The sequence below is a fragment of the Cryptomeria japonica genome, chromosome 6 (genome assembly GCF_030272615.1).
Source record: "Cryptomeria japonica chromosome 6, Sugi_1.0, whole genome shotgun sequence".
Taxonomy (NCBI): Eukaryota; Viridiplantae; Streptophyta; class Pinopsida; order Cupressales; family Cupressaceae; genus Cryptomeria; species Cryptomeria japonica.
The window spans coordinates 148,087,658-148,103,322 of record NC_081410.1 but is presented as its reverse complement, the minus strand read 5'-3'; the positions used below and the strand labels follow the sequence as shown (position 1 = coordinate 148,103,322).

Sequence of the window (15,665 nt, the reverse complement as noted above, 5' to 3'; positions counted from 1 at the left end):
CTACTTAAAAGAACATTGGAGTCACCCTAACTGATCCTTCTTGCGATATCTTCAGCAGTTAGAGACTTTATTCAAGAGAGGATAAGATGCCTTTGGGTATTTTATTCTGTGTATGATTGTGTACAAAATACACGTCAACAGGTAGCAATTTTAACTTGGATCTAGGTCAGTGTTAGCATTGACGGATTTTTGACAATACTTTAATTTTGTGATATACAAAACCCTAAATGCCCATAAATGACCACATTAATTTACATTTTGTGTTAGGAAAAAAATTGTAAGAAAAATGTTGGCGATATGCTTGGGATTGAACTTAGGGAAAACACGTTTAAGTATGCTTGTGATTTTATTTAGTTAAGAAGTGGAAAGGAAGGATGAAAGAAAGATTAAAGTGCTTTAGTTTATGTATCATATATTTTAGTTGTGCATATATATAGTTTTCTAGAAAGGTTGTAAATTTGAGAGTAAGGGATTGAAACCAATTTGTTATTATTTAAGAAAAAAAAATCGATCTTGGATTACAACCATCAAATTTGCTAGGGTCGTTGTTATTTAAGTCTTTTTGAAGAAAGTGGGAGAAAGAGGATATTGAAGTTCCTAGGTGTCCATTCCTGTCTAAATGAAAAGGCATTTTAATTTAAGATGCTACTATTTACATACCATTCTTAATATTTATATAGTTTTTATCTATATATATTTTTCTAATATTGATATAAAAATGAAAGTCTAATATAAATTTATATATTTATTTACTTACAAATCTATGACTTATGTAATTTTTAAAGTTATATCATAATGAAAATTCATTCTCATTATTGCCATACATATACACACTCACCCTTTCCTCCTTAAGGCCCAAGACTGGACGAGTATCCATTGACCACAGATCGTTGAAAGCATGCACCATGTTACCAATGATGGACTTTACATCGTTTAGGTTCCTGTATGAATCTGCAATTTTAAAATTGGATATTTTAAATTGTTTCACTTTCCAAATATTGTTACACTTTGGGAACAATGTAAATTATAAGTTGTTTCAATTTCCAAATATCTAACATGACATTTAGGTTTGACAACTTGATATTGAATTAGTATATTGTATTTTAAATTTGTACAATGCATGGTAGTTTTGTTTAACATATGCTTGATATGTGGTATTCTGAACTTAATCCCTTTTTTAAAGCTACAAACATGTATATATTTATGATTTTAATATTTTTTTTGTACAGACGTACCTAGAATGTACTCAATCTCTAAAGTAAAATTTTGTCGTACCAATGTATTGTTCCCACATACCTGATTCTAATTTGGTAACTTAGATATTTTCTATAAGGAGTTTGTAAAGAAACTTTGGAGTGGGCTATGCAAATCAATCATCTCAGTTATTTGTTTTCAATATAATCTATTAATTCAAGCCTGGACATAAGCCAATATGGTATTATTGTTTAGATGCTAACATTTCATTATATATTATGTACTTATGTAGTATGTAATGCTAGATTAGTTTCCTTATTCTTGAGATACATAAAGTGATGTGATGGTTGTGGGGTGTATCCATAGAAATTTCTTCTAAATTTATAGGTTAATTGTAATATATCAATTTTTGCTGAGGTCAATCAATATAGGAATTAACATATAGATTTTATCAGATGATTTAGTTTATTTTAGTTTTGTTGTGGCACAGAAACGGGTATCAGTAACAAGGTGTGTTGAGCTTACAGTTATTGCAACAACCCATGGACTGAAGGAGGTTTGGATTTCCAAACAGGTTAGTGCTCTTTGCCTTTTCCAAATTCTTTAAAGCATGTGAACAGTTAAATACTTACACCCAATGCATGTCTATTAAGGGGTATGGTATATTCAGCAGATGTGTCTCTGAAGAAACTTAATACAGAGGAAATATGAACCAACATAATATTATGTAAAAATAGTCTATGATTCCTTACCAATAGTTGTCTCCTTGATTACGAGTGAAGTAGCTCAGTCAAAATGTTGGTAAAAAATTCAACAGTAATTATCCAGAAGATCTTTGGTGAATGTCATCCATGTTAAAAAGACAAAAAGTCAGAAAGAAATTGTGTTAAGATCCATAGACGAAAAAAAAACCTTTTAGAACTTTTCCGTAAAACAAATAGTGATTTGAAATAAAATAAAATATTTTTTTTGCCATACCCAATCCTCCTATGGTGCATATATAGCTGTCTTTCTTTCCGAGTTTTATTGTTTGTTTAGTTTTATAGAAGAATACATAAGAAGATTGTAGCTTGTAAATTTAAAGTTTCTTTATATTGTTTAAAATGTGGTCATGTAATTTAGGGAACTTTTAGATTTCTAGACAGTTTGACATGTGCAAGGAAGGGCATACTTCCCTATACAGAAGTAGATTAGGATTTTGCTATTACTAACTTGGGCTATTTTCTATCTTCATTTTCTAGCCTTCATCTATAAAATAAAGGAAAGGTTGTGAGTGATACATTCATTCCAATTTTGAGCTAGTAACATATTTCTTTCCAGATTCAATATTCAGAGATTATTGTTAACAGTGTGTTTGTAGATCTATTTTCAGCATTGTGTTTGTAGATTAGCATATTTAGAGATTATTATTTTGATTTTAGTTTGTCCTGTTTTAAGATACCTTTTAGGGTTTAAATTTATATGTGCACAATCTATTTCCCATGGTCTGAAAATTTAGCATGGTGTCAAAATATGTGATTTGAAAATAACGTCCATCTTGCTAGTAGATGGCAATGACTCCTCTTCCTCATCATGTCATCCAATCCTATAGCTCCCGTTACATCCACATTCTCCATTGCCTACCTCTCAAAATCAAGAATCTCATCTTCAATATACAATGAGAGCTACTCATCTCACCTTGTCCAATCACTATAAGGATCAATGACATCCAAATCAATGACCTCCTCTAATTCGTCCCTTATCCTTCTTGTGTGAAGCTGAAGGTTGTATTGCACCAAGGCAAGGTCACTGAGGCATTTTTGAGCTAATTTGTTTCTCATCTTATTTTGGATGGCCTCAAACAAACTCCAATTGCGTTCTCAACTGGATGCACTATAAGGTTGGCACAAAATATAGAGCGCTATTCTTTGAAGATTCGGGGTATTTGCACCCCGATCTATCTACCAAGAATCTACAAAATAAAAGATTAAAGAGTTGGTAAGAAAACCATATTTTATCAAATTACCAATGGTTGTAAATTTGAAATTTGTAACTTGTAAGATGCATGTGATGTAAAGACTCCAATTTTTGTCACTCGGTGATTGAGTGGTTCTTCCTTGGATAGCTAGTTCCAAAGGAAAGAGCTTACCCCGAGGTCTCTCACCTCAACCTGGGGTGTTATCTTCTTAATGCATATTGTGAGGCCCTCTATAACCTCTCCATTAAGATCTAAGAAGTTAATCAAATGAACAAATCTTGGGTTGAGGAAGTACCCTACTGAATGTATGGGTTGTTGGAGTTGATTGTTTCACCTCCGATCAATAATCTCCCAAATGGGGTAAAATTTAAGGTGGCCCCCCTTGTAATAGTTTTGAATGGACTTTTTGGCCCTATCCATGCCCTCATAAGTGTGTACCCCATTAGGTTTTGATCACCATCTACCAAATGGAGAACTCTAACCAAGGGCTCCAACAACTACAATTTTCAAATACAAAAAGATTAAAGCTACAAATGTATAATGAAAGATTAAAATTAATAAATGAAATATTCAATTGAATTTAAAATTGAAGTTTTGGTGTCATCTTCATGATCTCTATAGCTATTTGTGCAAAAATATTATCAAAGACTATCCTTGCAACCCTCTCTCCTTCAAGCTTTTTTGAATATGATGAGTCTAGCCACGCTTTACTCACAAACATCTATTTCAAGGAAGTCAACAAACTAATAATGCTTTGCAACGTTAGTAAAATTGTTGCACACCTTTTGACACTTGATCGCAAGAACTCTTTCCCTTTGGTGTGATCTCTCATCAAACTAAGAACCCAATGGTGATTGTGAATAAATTTTGTTATGCTTCTTGCATCATCTACAACTAGTTTCACCCAATTAAGTTTTCACATGTCCTCCAAAAGAAGGTCAAGGAAATGTTTTATGCAAGGGGTCCAAAAGAGTGATTGATGCCTCTCTTCAAGCAATCTCCAACAAGCCACCATATATGTTGTTGGATTGTCAGTTATTATTTGAACTACATTCTCTATGCCCACCTCCAAGATGACTTCCTCCAACATTAGACTCAATGTTTTTTCATTTTTTACTTTGTCAGATGGATCAACTGATTTCAAAAAAATTACCTCACCATTTGAAGCTACCAAAAAGTTGATAATGGTGTGGTTCTTAGTTCTTACCATTCGTCCACTCATTTGAAAGCCTAGTGTGACCATACTTTCACCACTACTTGTTTTGTTGTTCCACTACTAACTTTGCCTCTTTAGTTGCATCTGTGAGAAATCTTCCACTTAAGTCTTTTCTAGAAGGTGCCTTGTAGCCTTTTCCTGCTTCTGTCAATGCAATTACCAAACTCTCACAATAAGGACTGCTTGTCACACTGAAGGGAAGGTGTTTGAAGTACCAAAAAATGGCACATGCCTTATTTTCTTCTCGATGCACCTCCATGTTCCACCATGTACCTTTCAATGATGATTGTGCTCTAGGTATGATTTTGGGTACAAAAAAGCTATATGGTGTGCATGTAGGCACTCTACTTGATATGGGGCACATTAGGCCCAGATTTGAGTCCCTTTGTTTCTTTTGTAGTGCTAGTCAAGAAGAAGGATGGGACAATGAGGATGTGTATTGATTATCGAGCACACAATAAGAATAAAATTAAGAACTAATATTCAATTCTTAAGTTCGACAAACTCATTGATAAACGTCATGGTGCGGTATACTTCTCTAAGATTGATCTTTTGTCTGAGTATCATCAAATTAGAGTATGTGAGGAGGATATACATAAGACAACTTTCAAGTGCCACTATGGGCACTATGAGTTCTTGGTTATGCCCATAGGTTTAACTAATGCTCCTGCTACTTTCTAGTCTTGCATGAACCATGTGTTCAACAAATAGTTGCATAAGTTTGTGCTTGTGTTCTTTGATGATATATCGATCTACAACAAAGCTTGGAAGGGCCACCTTAGACATATTGATGAGGTTCTAGTTATTATGGAGCTTCAATCTTTGTTTGCGAAGGGACCTGTTGACGTGTATTTTGTACAGAGCCTAACACAGAATAAAATACCCAAGGGTACCTTATCCTCTCTTGAATAAAGTTTCTGAATGCTGAAGATATCGCGAAAAGGATCAATCAGAGAAACTTCAAGGTTCTTGTATGTAGGATCTCTACGTGTGGATAAGCTCTCTGTGGTATGATGTGATTTGCTGGAATCACAAGGGGACTTACATTTGATGATTGAACTTCTGATTTGCCTTTGAATATTGCTGGAACACAGGATCTTACTGCCTTAGATTTGAAAAATGGAAAAAAGATGAGGGCGAAGAGAGGATCTAATCCTAATACTAAGAATGTAGTAGCAATGATTGATCTTTGATGAAACTCTAACTAGGTCTTGTTTTGACATCGCAGGACCATCTCCACAAGGCTAGTGCGATCTTCTAAGGGAAGCTTTATGATGTTCAAATCATCACTGCAGGCATAGACACCATCAGGTTGATGCATATCAATGAAGAAGCGACAATTGAAGTTAAGCTTAAGCTGAACGATTCCAGTTGAGTACACAAGGCAAGTCTGCAATCAACAAACTGCTAGTAGTATGGATATGCAAATTTCACCATCAATCAAGCATATTTCTTCCACTCATCTAATAACATGAAATCAAATATGAGAAGTATAAAGACCATGCAAATTGTCGAATCGACCCATAAATTTCACCATTTCTTCAATGAAGTTACAAGTCTTTTACAACAACATCTTGGCAACAATCTTTGCCTTCTCTCTCTACTCTACTCTAATTACTATTCTATCAACTAGCTAACTACTCTCTATTTGTCTTCTAACCGCTTTCCAACTCCTTCCTAACTATTCTCAAATCTCTAACTGCCTTTACAAAATGAAATGCCAGGGCTTATATAGTGCCCTCAATACAATTCGATGGCTTAGATCAATTCGAGATCAATGGCCAAGATTCAACAATGAAAACCCTAATTAGGGTTTGTTACAACCATTACATAACATTTAATGCTTGACCAATGATAAAATTGTATTGCTTGGACACATGTCCTCTCTAGAAAAATCGACCAATGGATAGCTGGAGTAGGTACATCGGAGTTTGTGCCACCTTCCATGAGTTAGGTACATTGAATCTGGACATGCTGAGGTGGACCACACTGACTGGAGAAGTGATGACTAGGATGCCACCTCGTCTGACACTTGTAACTTGGTAAATATTCAACTTGATGTTGTTGAGAAGCTAGCTTTAATTAATTCTTCTGGAACTATCTGCTTCTTCAACGAACCCTTGCTCTGACTTCTTGTGTCCTTGATGTGCAGGATGATTGATGTACCTCGCCTTGGAATACTGGATTGGAGAAGTCGCCCTTGATGACGTTAGTCCAAAGAAGGCCATCCTTGTCGATGCTAGGCTGGAGCGAAAAAGGTCGTCCTTGTCCTTGCTTGATCGTCCTTGATCTGGCTTGATTTTCCTTGAGGAGAGTCTTCTGACTTGTAGATCTTTCGAGCTTGGGAGTCGCCATCTTGATACCTACACAACATTTCAAAATTAGTAATATATCTTGAAATCTAAAATTTAAACTTAAAAGGAAGATTCAAGATTTTAATTAGGAAACTTCATGATAAATCTTGAGTAATCATTTCCTAATTTAGGATTTTCAAAGCAAAATTTAAATCTTTAAAAATGGTGCCAAGGTGATTACGCCATACCTCCTCTTGAGAATTAACTCTAAAAAATAGATGAATTTTGGCTAGGCAAAGTGTAAATCAAAGTTCTCCCTTGGATAAAATGCACCTCCTTTAGCTTGGAAAAGAACTCCACCTTCCTCTTCAAAAATCTGGAAATTCGCCTTCAAATATCTTCAAAACATCTGGAATTTATCCTCCAATCTAGCAAGAAATACGCCTCTCCAATAGCCTTCAAGATGAATTTCGCCTTCCTCAAATTGCTCTTCAAGTTCGCATGAGAGATAATGGAAGAATGATTTGAATTGTGAAAAAAAACACCTCCAATATATAGAGCGCTCACCTTCCACTTACCCATGAGGCCGACTTGGCAAATAAAAGGTAAAATAATAAATAAAACCTCAAAAGGAGTAGGCCTACCTAGCAAATAAAGGCAAAATAATGCCTTGTGCGCTCCACATTATAATTTTAATTTCACAAAAAAAATTAATTTTAAATGCCTTTATAATAGAAATTCGATTTTTTGAGGCCCAAAATTAATTTATTAAATGCCAATTTAATTAATTTTTTCAAATATTCCAAAGTTAGCAAATTTTGTTGAATTTCAAGGAATGTCAACGTTCAATTAATGCAAAAATGAAGGATATCATCAATTTCGCCCTAGACCCTTGGTGAATGCCAGGAGCGATTTTTCAATCTAGACCTTGCATATCTCCTTTTTTTTGTCCAAAACTTTATCTAGGCATTTAAATGGTACTTTTAACTGGAGCTTCGAGTTTAATTTTATTTGATCTTTAGGAGGAGCGTACCTTAGGACATTTTCGCCCTGGTCCCTTGGTGAGGGACAGGAGTGATTTTTGTCTTTTGGGTTGATTCTCTCCTTTGTGGCCCACTCAAGTTATATTCAACGGACAGAACTCACTTCCCTTGGCCTCCTCAAACCGCAAAATTACTTAAATCTTGCAATGATAATGCAAATTTGGATTTCAAGCTCCGATCCTTCAATGAGGGACAGGAGCGCTTTTTGGATTTGTCATCAAAATTTGCAACTCTTACATCTCAATTCCACCTCGAAGCATCTTAAACATCATTTCAAATCCGCGCCTTGGCTTAGATTTGTCCAAACTTGGCGAGAAGGACTGGATATTAGGTTTTTCGCCTTGGTCCCTTGGAGAGGGACAAGAGCTATTTTGCAAATCCAAGCTTATCCGTCCTTTGTTAGCCTTCCAAATTATATTCAATGGATAAATCATGTTTTCCTTGGTCTCTTCAAATCATAAAATTGTCTTGATCCTGCAAGAACAGTGCAAATTTGAAATTCAAGCTCCGGTCCTTCAGTGAGGGACGGGAGCACTTTTGCAATTACAAGCCAATTCGTCCTTTGCTAGCTTCGAAAATTATCTTCAACGGATCGATTGTGTCTTCCTCCACCCACCTCAAACGTAAAACTTGTTTTTCTCTCGCCCAAAACTTGTCTCGAGGGAAAATCGCTCTGGTCCCTTGGAGAGGGACAGGAGCGCCCTAGTCAATCACCTTGGTCCCTTGGAGAGGGACAGGAGCGAACTTGTTACTTAGGCCGATTTTCTTCATTGTGGCCCACTTAAATTATATTCAACGGACAGAGCACACTCCCCTTGGCCTCTTCCAATCGCAAAATTATTTAAGTCTTGCGAGGATAATGCAAATTTGGGATTCAAGCTCCGGTCCTTCAGTGAGGGACAGGAGCGAATTTCGCTCTCTAGGCCAAATCGTTACAATTTTCATCAAAAAATGTCTTGGCTAAGGAAGATATCATCTTACTTCATGCTATGAATAAAAGTTAATGTCCAAAAAAGGTCTAAAATTGTGCATATAAAGAAAAGCGCTCTGGTCCTTCAGTGAGGGACAGGAGCGAATTTGACCTTCTAGGCAAAAACTTCATCATTTCATTGTTTTTGATCAAGTCTGGATGCTCTATCATGCTCATTTCGTCCTTCACCATGCTTTTGATGTCTCAATTTAACCAAACAAGGCCAGGAATGGCTCAAATAAGTATTTTCGCCCTGGTCCCTTGGTGAGGGACAGGAGCGCTTTGCCTTGGTCCCTTGGAGAAGGACAGGAGCGAAATTCGCTTTGGATCCTCAGTGAAGGACAGAAGCGAAATTTGACTTTTTGAACTCTCTATCAAGATAATTTTTATGGAATATAACATTTAAGTATAAGTCAGGATGTTTGAGAGTGGTTTCAGACCTCCAGGAGTTATATTGCAAAATCTAGTTTTTTGAGGTTTTTCAGTTTCCAGACTTAGTCAAATTTCAGGATCAGGACATTCCAGACTTAGCCAAATTTCAGGATCAGGACCTCACTCAAGCCGGACTTGCTTATCCATGTGATCCCCTAGGCGACACTCAAAATGCAAAGGCTAACTGACAAAACCCTAAAAAACCTAAAAAGACAAACCCTAAAAAGCAAAAAAAAGCAGGGGTCCCCATTTGCAATGGGGCGATGTGTGAAAACGTCACAACAGGACCTAAGTGTGAGTTCAGGGTGATAGAGGTGCTCTATCTTGGTCATGTAATTGGTGCAAATGGAATTAAGGTGGATTAAGAGAAGATTGAGCCTATCCTTGATTGGCTCCTACCAAAGACCATGTCACATTTGAGAGGGTTTCTTGGATTGTGCAATTATTACTGGAGGTTCATGTAGGGGATTTTTCAACTCACTGCATCCCTCACTGATTTGACAAAGAAAGGACCATTCTTGGTCAGATTCAACACAATAGGTGTTTAATCATCTTGAGGAGGTAATGAGCACTTCTCCTGTTTTGGTATTTCTTGATTTCTCTCAACCTTTTGTGCTTGAGTGTGATACTTCAAGAGGGGGGATTGGAGTTGTGCTTGTGCAAAATAAGCACCCCAGAGCTTATGAAAGCAAGAAACTCAAGGATGTTGAGAGACACTACTCTACGTATGATAAGGAGATGCTCGCACTAATGTATGTATGTTAGACAGTATCTAGTTGGAGGAAAGTTTGTGGTAAGGATTGATCACAATATCTTGAAATACTTTGTTGAATAGGACTTGAATGAGAAACAAGAAAAGTGGGTAAGCAAACTAGAAGCTTATGATTTTGATATTGAGCATGTCAAAGGAAAAAAGAATGTGGTACCGGATGCTTTGTCTAGGAAGCCCACTTTTTGTGCTATGTCGGAGGTTTCCATGGATTAGAAGTCCCACCTTCTAGTTGAGTGCTCCAAGAACATTTTTGCATGTGAAATCGTGGATGGGAAGATTCAAGTGATCAGTATAAGGTAAATGATGATATTATCTACTATAAGGGCAAAATATATTTGGTGTTTGAATCGAAAATGAAGAAGATTCTCAAGGTTGTACATGATACACCACTAGCATGCCATCAGGGGTACTTCATAACATATTGACAGGTGAGAGAGATTTTCTTGAAAGGGATTGAAGGATGATGTGCTTAGACGTATCCAAGAATGTGAAGTTTATCAACAAAATAAGTCTAAGCATACTTTTCTACCAAGTTTATTCCAAGAATGTGAGTTTGCATTTATGTTGTGGTGGATAGCTTGACCATGTATGCACACACTTCTTTGCCATTTCCTTTGAATATAAGGCACCACAGGTGGAAGATTTGTTCTTGGGAGAGGTGTTTAGACTTCATGGGTTGCCTAGAAACATAGTCGATAATCAAAACAACGGATTTCTCAGTGTGTTTTGGCAAGAGCACTTCAAATTAGCAAGTACAGAGTTGACTCTAAGCACCAGTTATCACCCACAAACAAATGGGCAAATATAAATAGTAAATAAGTGGGTGGAAGGGTACCTAAGGAATTATGTAGATGATCATTAGAAGGCTTGGATCAAATGGTTGCATGTAGGTGAACTTTTCTATAACATCATTTATTATATGAGTATAGGAATGACACCTTTCAGGGCTCCATATGGAGATGATGCCACTTCTTTTGTAGACTTGTTGATTGTGAATAACAAACCACCTTAGGCCGAAGATTGGGTACAAGAGAATCAAAATATTATGAAGGTTCTCAAAGAAAATATCGTATTAGCTTAGAACCAACAAAAGGTGTATGTAAATAGGCACATGATTGAGAGAACCCTTGAGGCTGATAGTCCTCACTTAAGAGAAATGGTGCAAAAAAATTGAAACCTAGATTTTATGGCCCCTATAGGATTACATGAAAGATTGGAGAAGTTGCTTATGAGTTGCAACTGCCAGAGCATGGTAAGATTCACAATGTATTCCATGTATCTTGCCTTAAAAAGGCATTGGGGCAGCACATTACTCCTTCTCTTGAATTACCACCATTAGATGAGGAGGGCAATTGGTCTTGATTCTAGAGGCCATTATTGATGTTAGGGAGAAGAAGCCTAGGAACAAGAGTATTTAGGAGTATTTGGTTAGATGGAAGGATTTGCTTGCAGAAGATGCCACATGGGAAGGAGAGCAGATTCTTTAACATTGAAATCTGCAATTGTTTGAGGACAAGCCTAAGTTACCGGTTCAGGTTCGGGATCCGGTTCGGAGACGTGAACCTGGTTCGTGGGTTCAAGGAATTTTTTTTTTGCCTTTTGGGTTCGTGGTTGGGTTCGTCCGTACATGCATATATATATATATATATATACACACACACATTATATGCAAAAATTTAAAGAAATATACAAAATTACAAATCTAAATACATTTAATTGTATGCTACTTCATCATTGATCAATGCCAAATGCCATTTTAATTGATAGTTCAGAATTTCAATAATATCATATTATGTAATATACTCATATGCCTTATAATATATATCAATGTTTCATAGATTCATATATGTCCAGGTTCACGATTCGAATGAAAATCGTTACAATTACAAAATTGACAATAAAAAATAACAGTCTTCTATCTTGAAAGTTCAATGTTCATCAATCATCAAAAGGATCTAGATCAAGATCATCATCATTTGCTCCAAGTTCAAATTCAAAATCATTTGAACCCAAACAAGTGCCACTCCCACTAGCTCCATCAGCTGTAGGTATCTTGTCATCATCATTTAAGGTGACTCTAACCAAATCATCAACAGTTGCATTCAAGTTGGTACACTCAGGGGTTACATCCCAAAGCTTCATTGCCCCTTCCTTGTATTGTTTTCCCTTATGTGTTAGAAGATGCAAATTGGAGTGAATATAAACCAAGTCTTCTGCTCTCTTTGAAGCCAACCGGTTACGCTTCACTGAGTGGATAAAGGAGTATGTACTCCAATTCCGTTCAGCAGTAGAAGAACTTGCAACCTGTTGAAATTGGAGAGAAAACCAACAAAACTTAAAATTAAAAAAAATGCAAAATAAATTAAAGAATGTTAAAAAAAACTTAAAAGCTAAACTTACAATACAAATGTTAATATTTAATTTTAAAAGTGAAAAAACTCACTTGTGATAGTATCTTGATTGCAAGAGGTTGGAGGAACATAAAATCTTGACCATGAAGGTACCACCATGTAACTCCATCCATTTTGGATTGGTCATTAATGGCACAAGGACTATGACTTCTTCCTAATATAAACAAACCAAACTCTTTCCTAACACTATCCACCACTTCAGGATCACTATAGAGTCTAGCAAATGCCCGCTTGTACCCAACAGCAACTTAAGGATCTCTATATAGTTTAGTTGTCCCTGGCAAAGAAAGTACTTCACTGCTATAGTACATGGGATTTAAAGCATGTGCAAGGAGATGCAATGGCGTGGTCATCTTGTTCCACCGATGATGAATGATTTGTTCCACCCTTTTGAAAAAAACATTCTTGGGGGTCCTTCTCTCTTTGTGCTATTATGACTTTGATTTTTTCAACCATGGTGTCCATGCCATCATAGACTTCCCCCAAACATGCTGCATCTGTATCAGTATACCTAAGCATACTCATGATAGGCTCGGTGAAATTCAATACATATTCCACATTATCCCACCATTTGAGATTCAAGTTCAAATCCCTAACCTTATTGGCCCTCTCTGAATTTGATTGCTTCCAAATACTCCATTAGTTACTAATAACCATGGCACTCAATGCCTCTTTCACCTTCAAAAGACGTCTCAACATTATTGTATGTGATGCAAATCGGGTCTCAGCAACCTAGGTTCATGTAAAAATTATGTCAATAACACATTTAAAAAAAATAAAATAAGATTTAACATGGCTTAAAAAAATTTAAATAGATAAATCATAAATTAAATTTACCTTTAGCAATTCCAACCTCGAGAAGCTCCTAAAAATGGCTTGTGACATATGGTGGTTTGTCACAAACATTTGGATCTCCTCACCCTCCTGGTAGATATCCTTCACCCAATCTATTTGAGTGCCAATTGCTTGCATGACCAAGTTGAGGGAGGTACGGTGCATGGTGTCCAAAAAATGTGTGAATACCTTTGTTCAACCAAAGCACCTGCAGCCCTACAAACCTTTGCATTGTCTGTGATGACTTGGATAACATTTTCATGTGCTACCATATCTATGGAATCAAAGAGGATTCTGGAAATGTTTTTTGCATCTTTGAGCTGCCCCTCACAATCAACTGCCCTCAAAAACATTACCCCTTTGGGGGACACTGCAATAACATTTATCAATGGATGGTTTCTGGCATCCTTCCATCCATCAGAAACAATAGAAACACCTGATTCAACCCAAGAATCTCTAATCGGTTTCAATGATTGCTCTACAAAATTCTTCTCTTTTGCCAATAAGGTGGTACGCACCTTTTCATACCCAGGACTTGTGAAACCAGTAGGTGCATTATTGATTGCTGTCACCATCTCTCGCCAATATGGTGATCTTACCAAGTTGAAAGGAAGACCATTGGCATAGAGGCAATGTGCAATTTTTTGTTCTGCAACATCTCTTGATTCCATTTTGAATGCTTTCTCCAATGGGCCTCTTTTGCGGGAAAGAGAATCATCTACTTCAACTTCATCTTGCATAGCAGGTATATTCAAGAAAGGGTGATTGGGGGCCTTTTTTTGTATTCTACGATCATCAGGTAAAGTCATTGGTGCTTTGCTTGCAGATGGATTAGCTCTTAGTTTTTCTCTTGCTGTAGCTTGATCAACATCTTCTTGTTCTTTAATGAATGCTGATATTTGTGTTGCGGGCAACCCATTCCCACTTGGCCCTTCACACATTTTAATCCCTTTCCCAATAGGGCCAAAAAAGTGACATTTCACTCGATAATACGAGCACCTATAATTGGTTTTACAAAAATTACAATCCCAATCAAATCCCCCACCTCCTGGAAGTTGCTGATTCATTGTAGTATAATTCCATAAAGGAGTTCCTCTATCAACTTTAAATTTTTGTTTATTGTCTTGTAACCCCCCACCCACTGAACTCGACCTTGTTGCCATTTTGTTTTTTTTGGCTATTATAAGAAATTAAACATTTTCGAATTAGAAAAAAAAAATAGCAAAAATTAAATACTACACAATGTAAAAGCTAATGTAAGTATGAAAAAACATTATAAAAAATAATAGAACTTGTTTATCTTTTTCTATAAAAAAAAATTTGAAAAAAAAAAACTTGAAAAAGTTCTTCAAAAGATCAAAGAATAGGGATAAATGCTTACCTTAAGTGCTTGAATCTCCTTTGTGCAAGGTCTTCACCTTTCTCAAGCACCCCACAAACAATTTCCTTCGAAAATAATCACTTGCCCTTCAAAATGCCAAAAATGAAACCAATAGAATAGATGAGCAAATGAGGTTGTTTTGGGTCTCAAATGCATTTAGCAAGGGTGGATTAGGGTTTTTGGCCCCAAAAAGGCAAAAAAAAGTAGTTTTTTAATCTAAAAAAGTCACTTTTTAGTGACTTGACCCGCCTAGCTCATGGTTCCGCGCCTGGGTTTGCCCGGGTTCTCACAGGGTTCACCATTTTCCCTGTGGGTTCTCCCTGGGCTCGCCAAGGCGAGCCCAGGGAGAACCCACAGGCAAAATGGTGAACCCTGTGGGAACCCAATGCGGACCCGGTTCGCATTTGGGCCCCAAAACCCAAGAACCCGGTATCTTAGGGACAAGCAATTCAAGAAGGGAGGATTATAATGTTTTCTTCTTCAACAAAGGCTTTCAGGGAGGTTTTATTAGCCTATTTTATTCCTGTTTTCTAATTTGAAGAATTAAGAAGGGAATATTTTACTTAATTAAATTAAGTTGCCTTAAGTTTTGGGTGACTTGTATTTAATTAGTTTTCATAAACTGACTTCAGTCAAAAGAAAAAATAAAGTCACTTTATGTGGGCCAAAAGGTTACTATTTTAATAAAGGTGAATTTAAAAATATAACTTGTTGAAAGTTCTCTTAGAAGCTATAAAAGAGGAGTGCAGGAGCTCATTTGGATATCTTGGACATTTTATTTCTCTCATTACAAGTTTGAATTGTGAGTTCAACTGCAAACCCTAGGGCAAAAACCCTAGAAGTATTTGGCTTCAAAGATAAAAGATTTTTTCCTAGTCAAATCTATGGTGGATTTATAGTTTTGCTTAAATAGAGGAACAAGGGAATTTTTTGCAATTGCTGGCTTTAAAATTTGAGGTACAAATTTATCGAGAATTGTAAGAAAATAATAAATTTGTGTTGTGGTGTGTGCAATTGGTGAAATAGGCAGAAAATATAAATGTGCAGTGTGAAGAGGAATCAAATATGATATTTATCAACTAGAATACATAGTAGCCGTACCACATATAGGCCTAAGGTGAGTTGTACAATTCATACTTTTATGTTCAAAGGAGGGTGAAA

At 36.4% G+C, this 15,665-nt stretch overlaps 1 protein-coding gene across 5 annotated transcripts in view; it reads left to right on the top strand.

Moving 5' to 3' along the window:
* Positions 1 to 15,665, top strand: part of LOC131064993 (uncharacterized) — a 174,023-nt gene that overhangs the window by 112,509 nt on the left and 45,849 nt on the right. For all 5 annotated transcript variants that reach the window (XR_009111360.2, XM_057999350.2, XM_057999353.2 and 2 more), the window contains one exon: positions 1,685 to 1,768. Coding sequence is in view for 4 of the 5 variants with exons in the window: in XM_057999350.2 (XP_057855333.2) it covers positions 1,685 to 1,768 (84 nt within the window). In the remaining variant the exon portion in view is untranslated. The remainder of the gene's footprint in view (positions 1 to 1,684; positions 1,769 to 15,665) is intronic.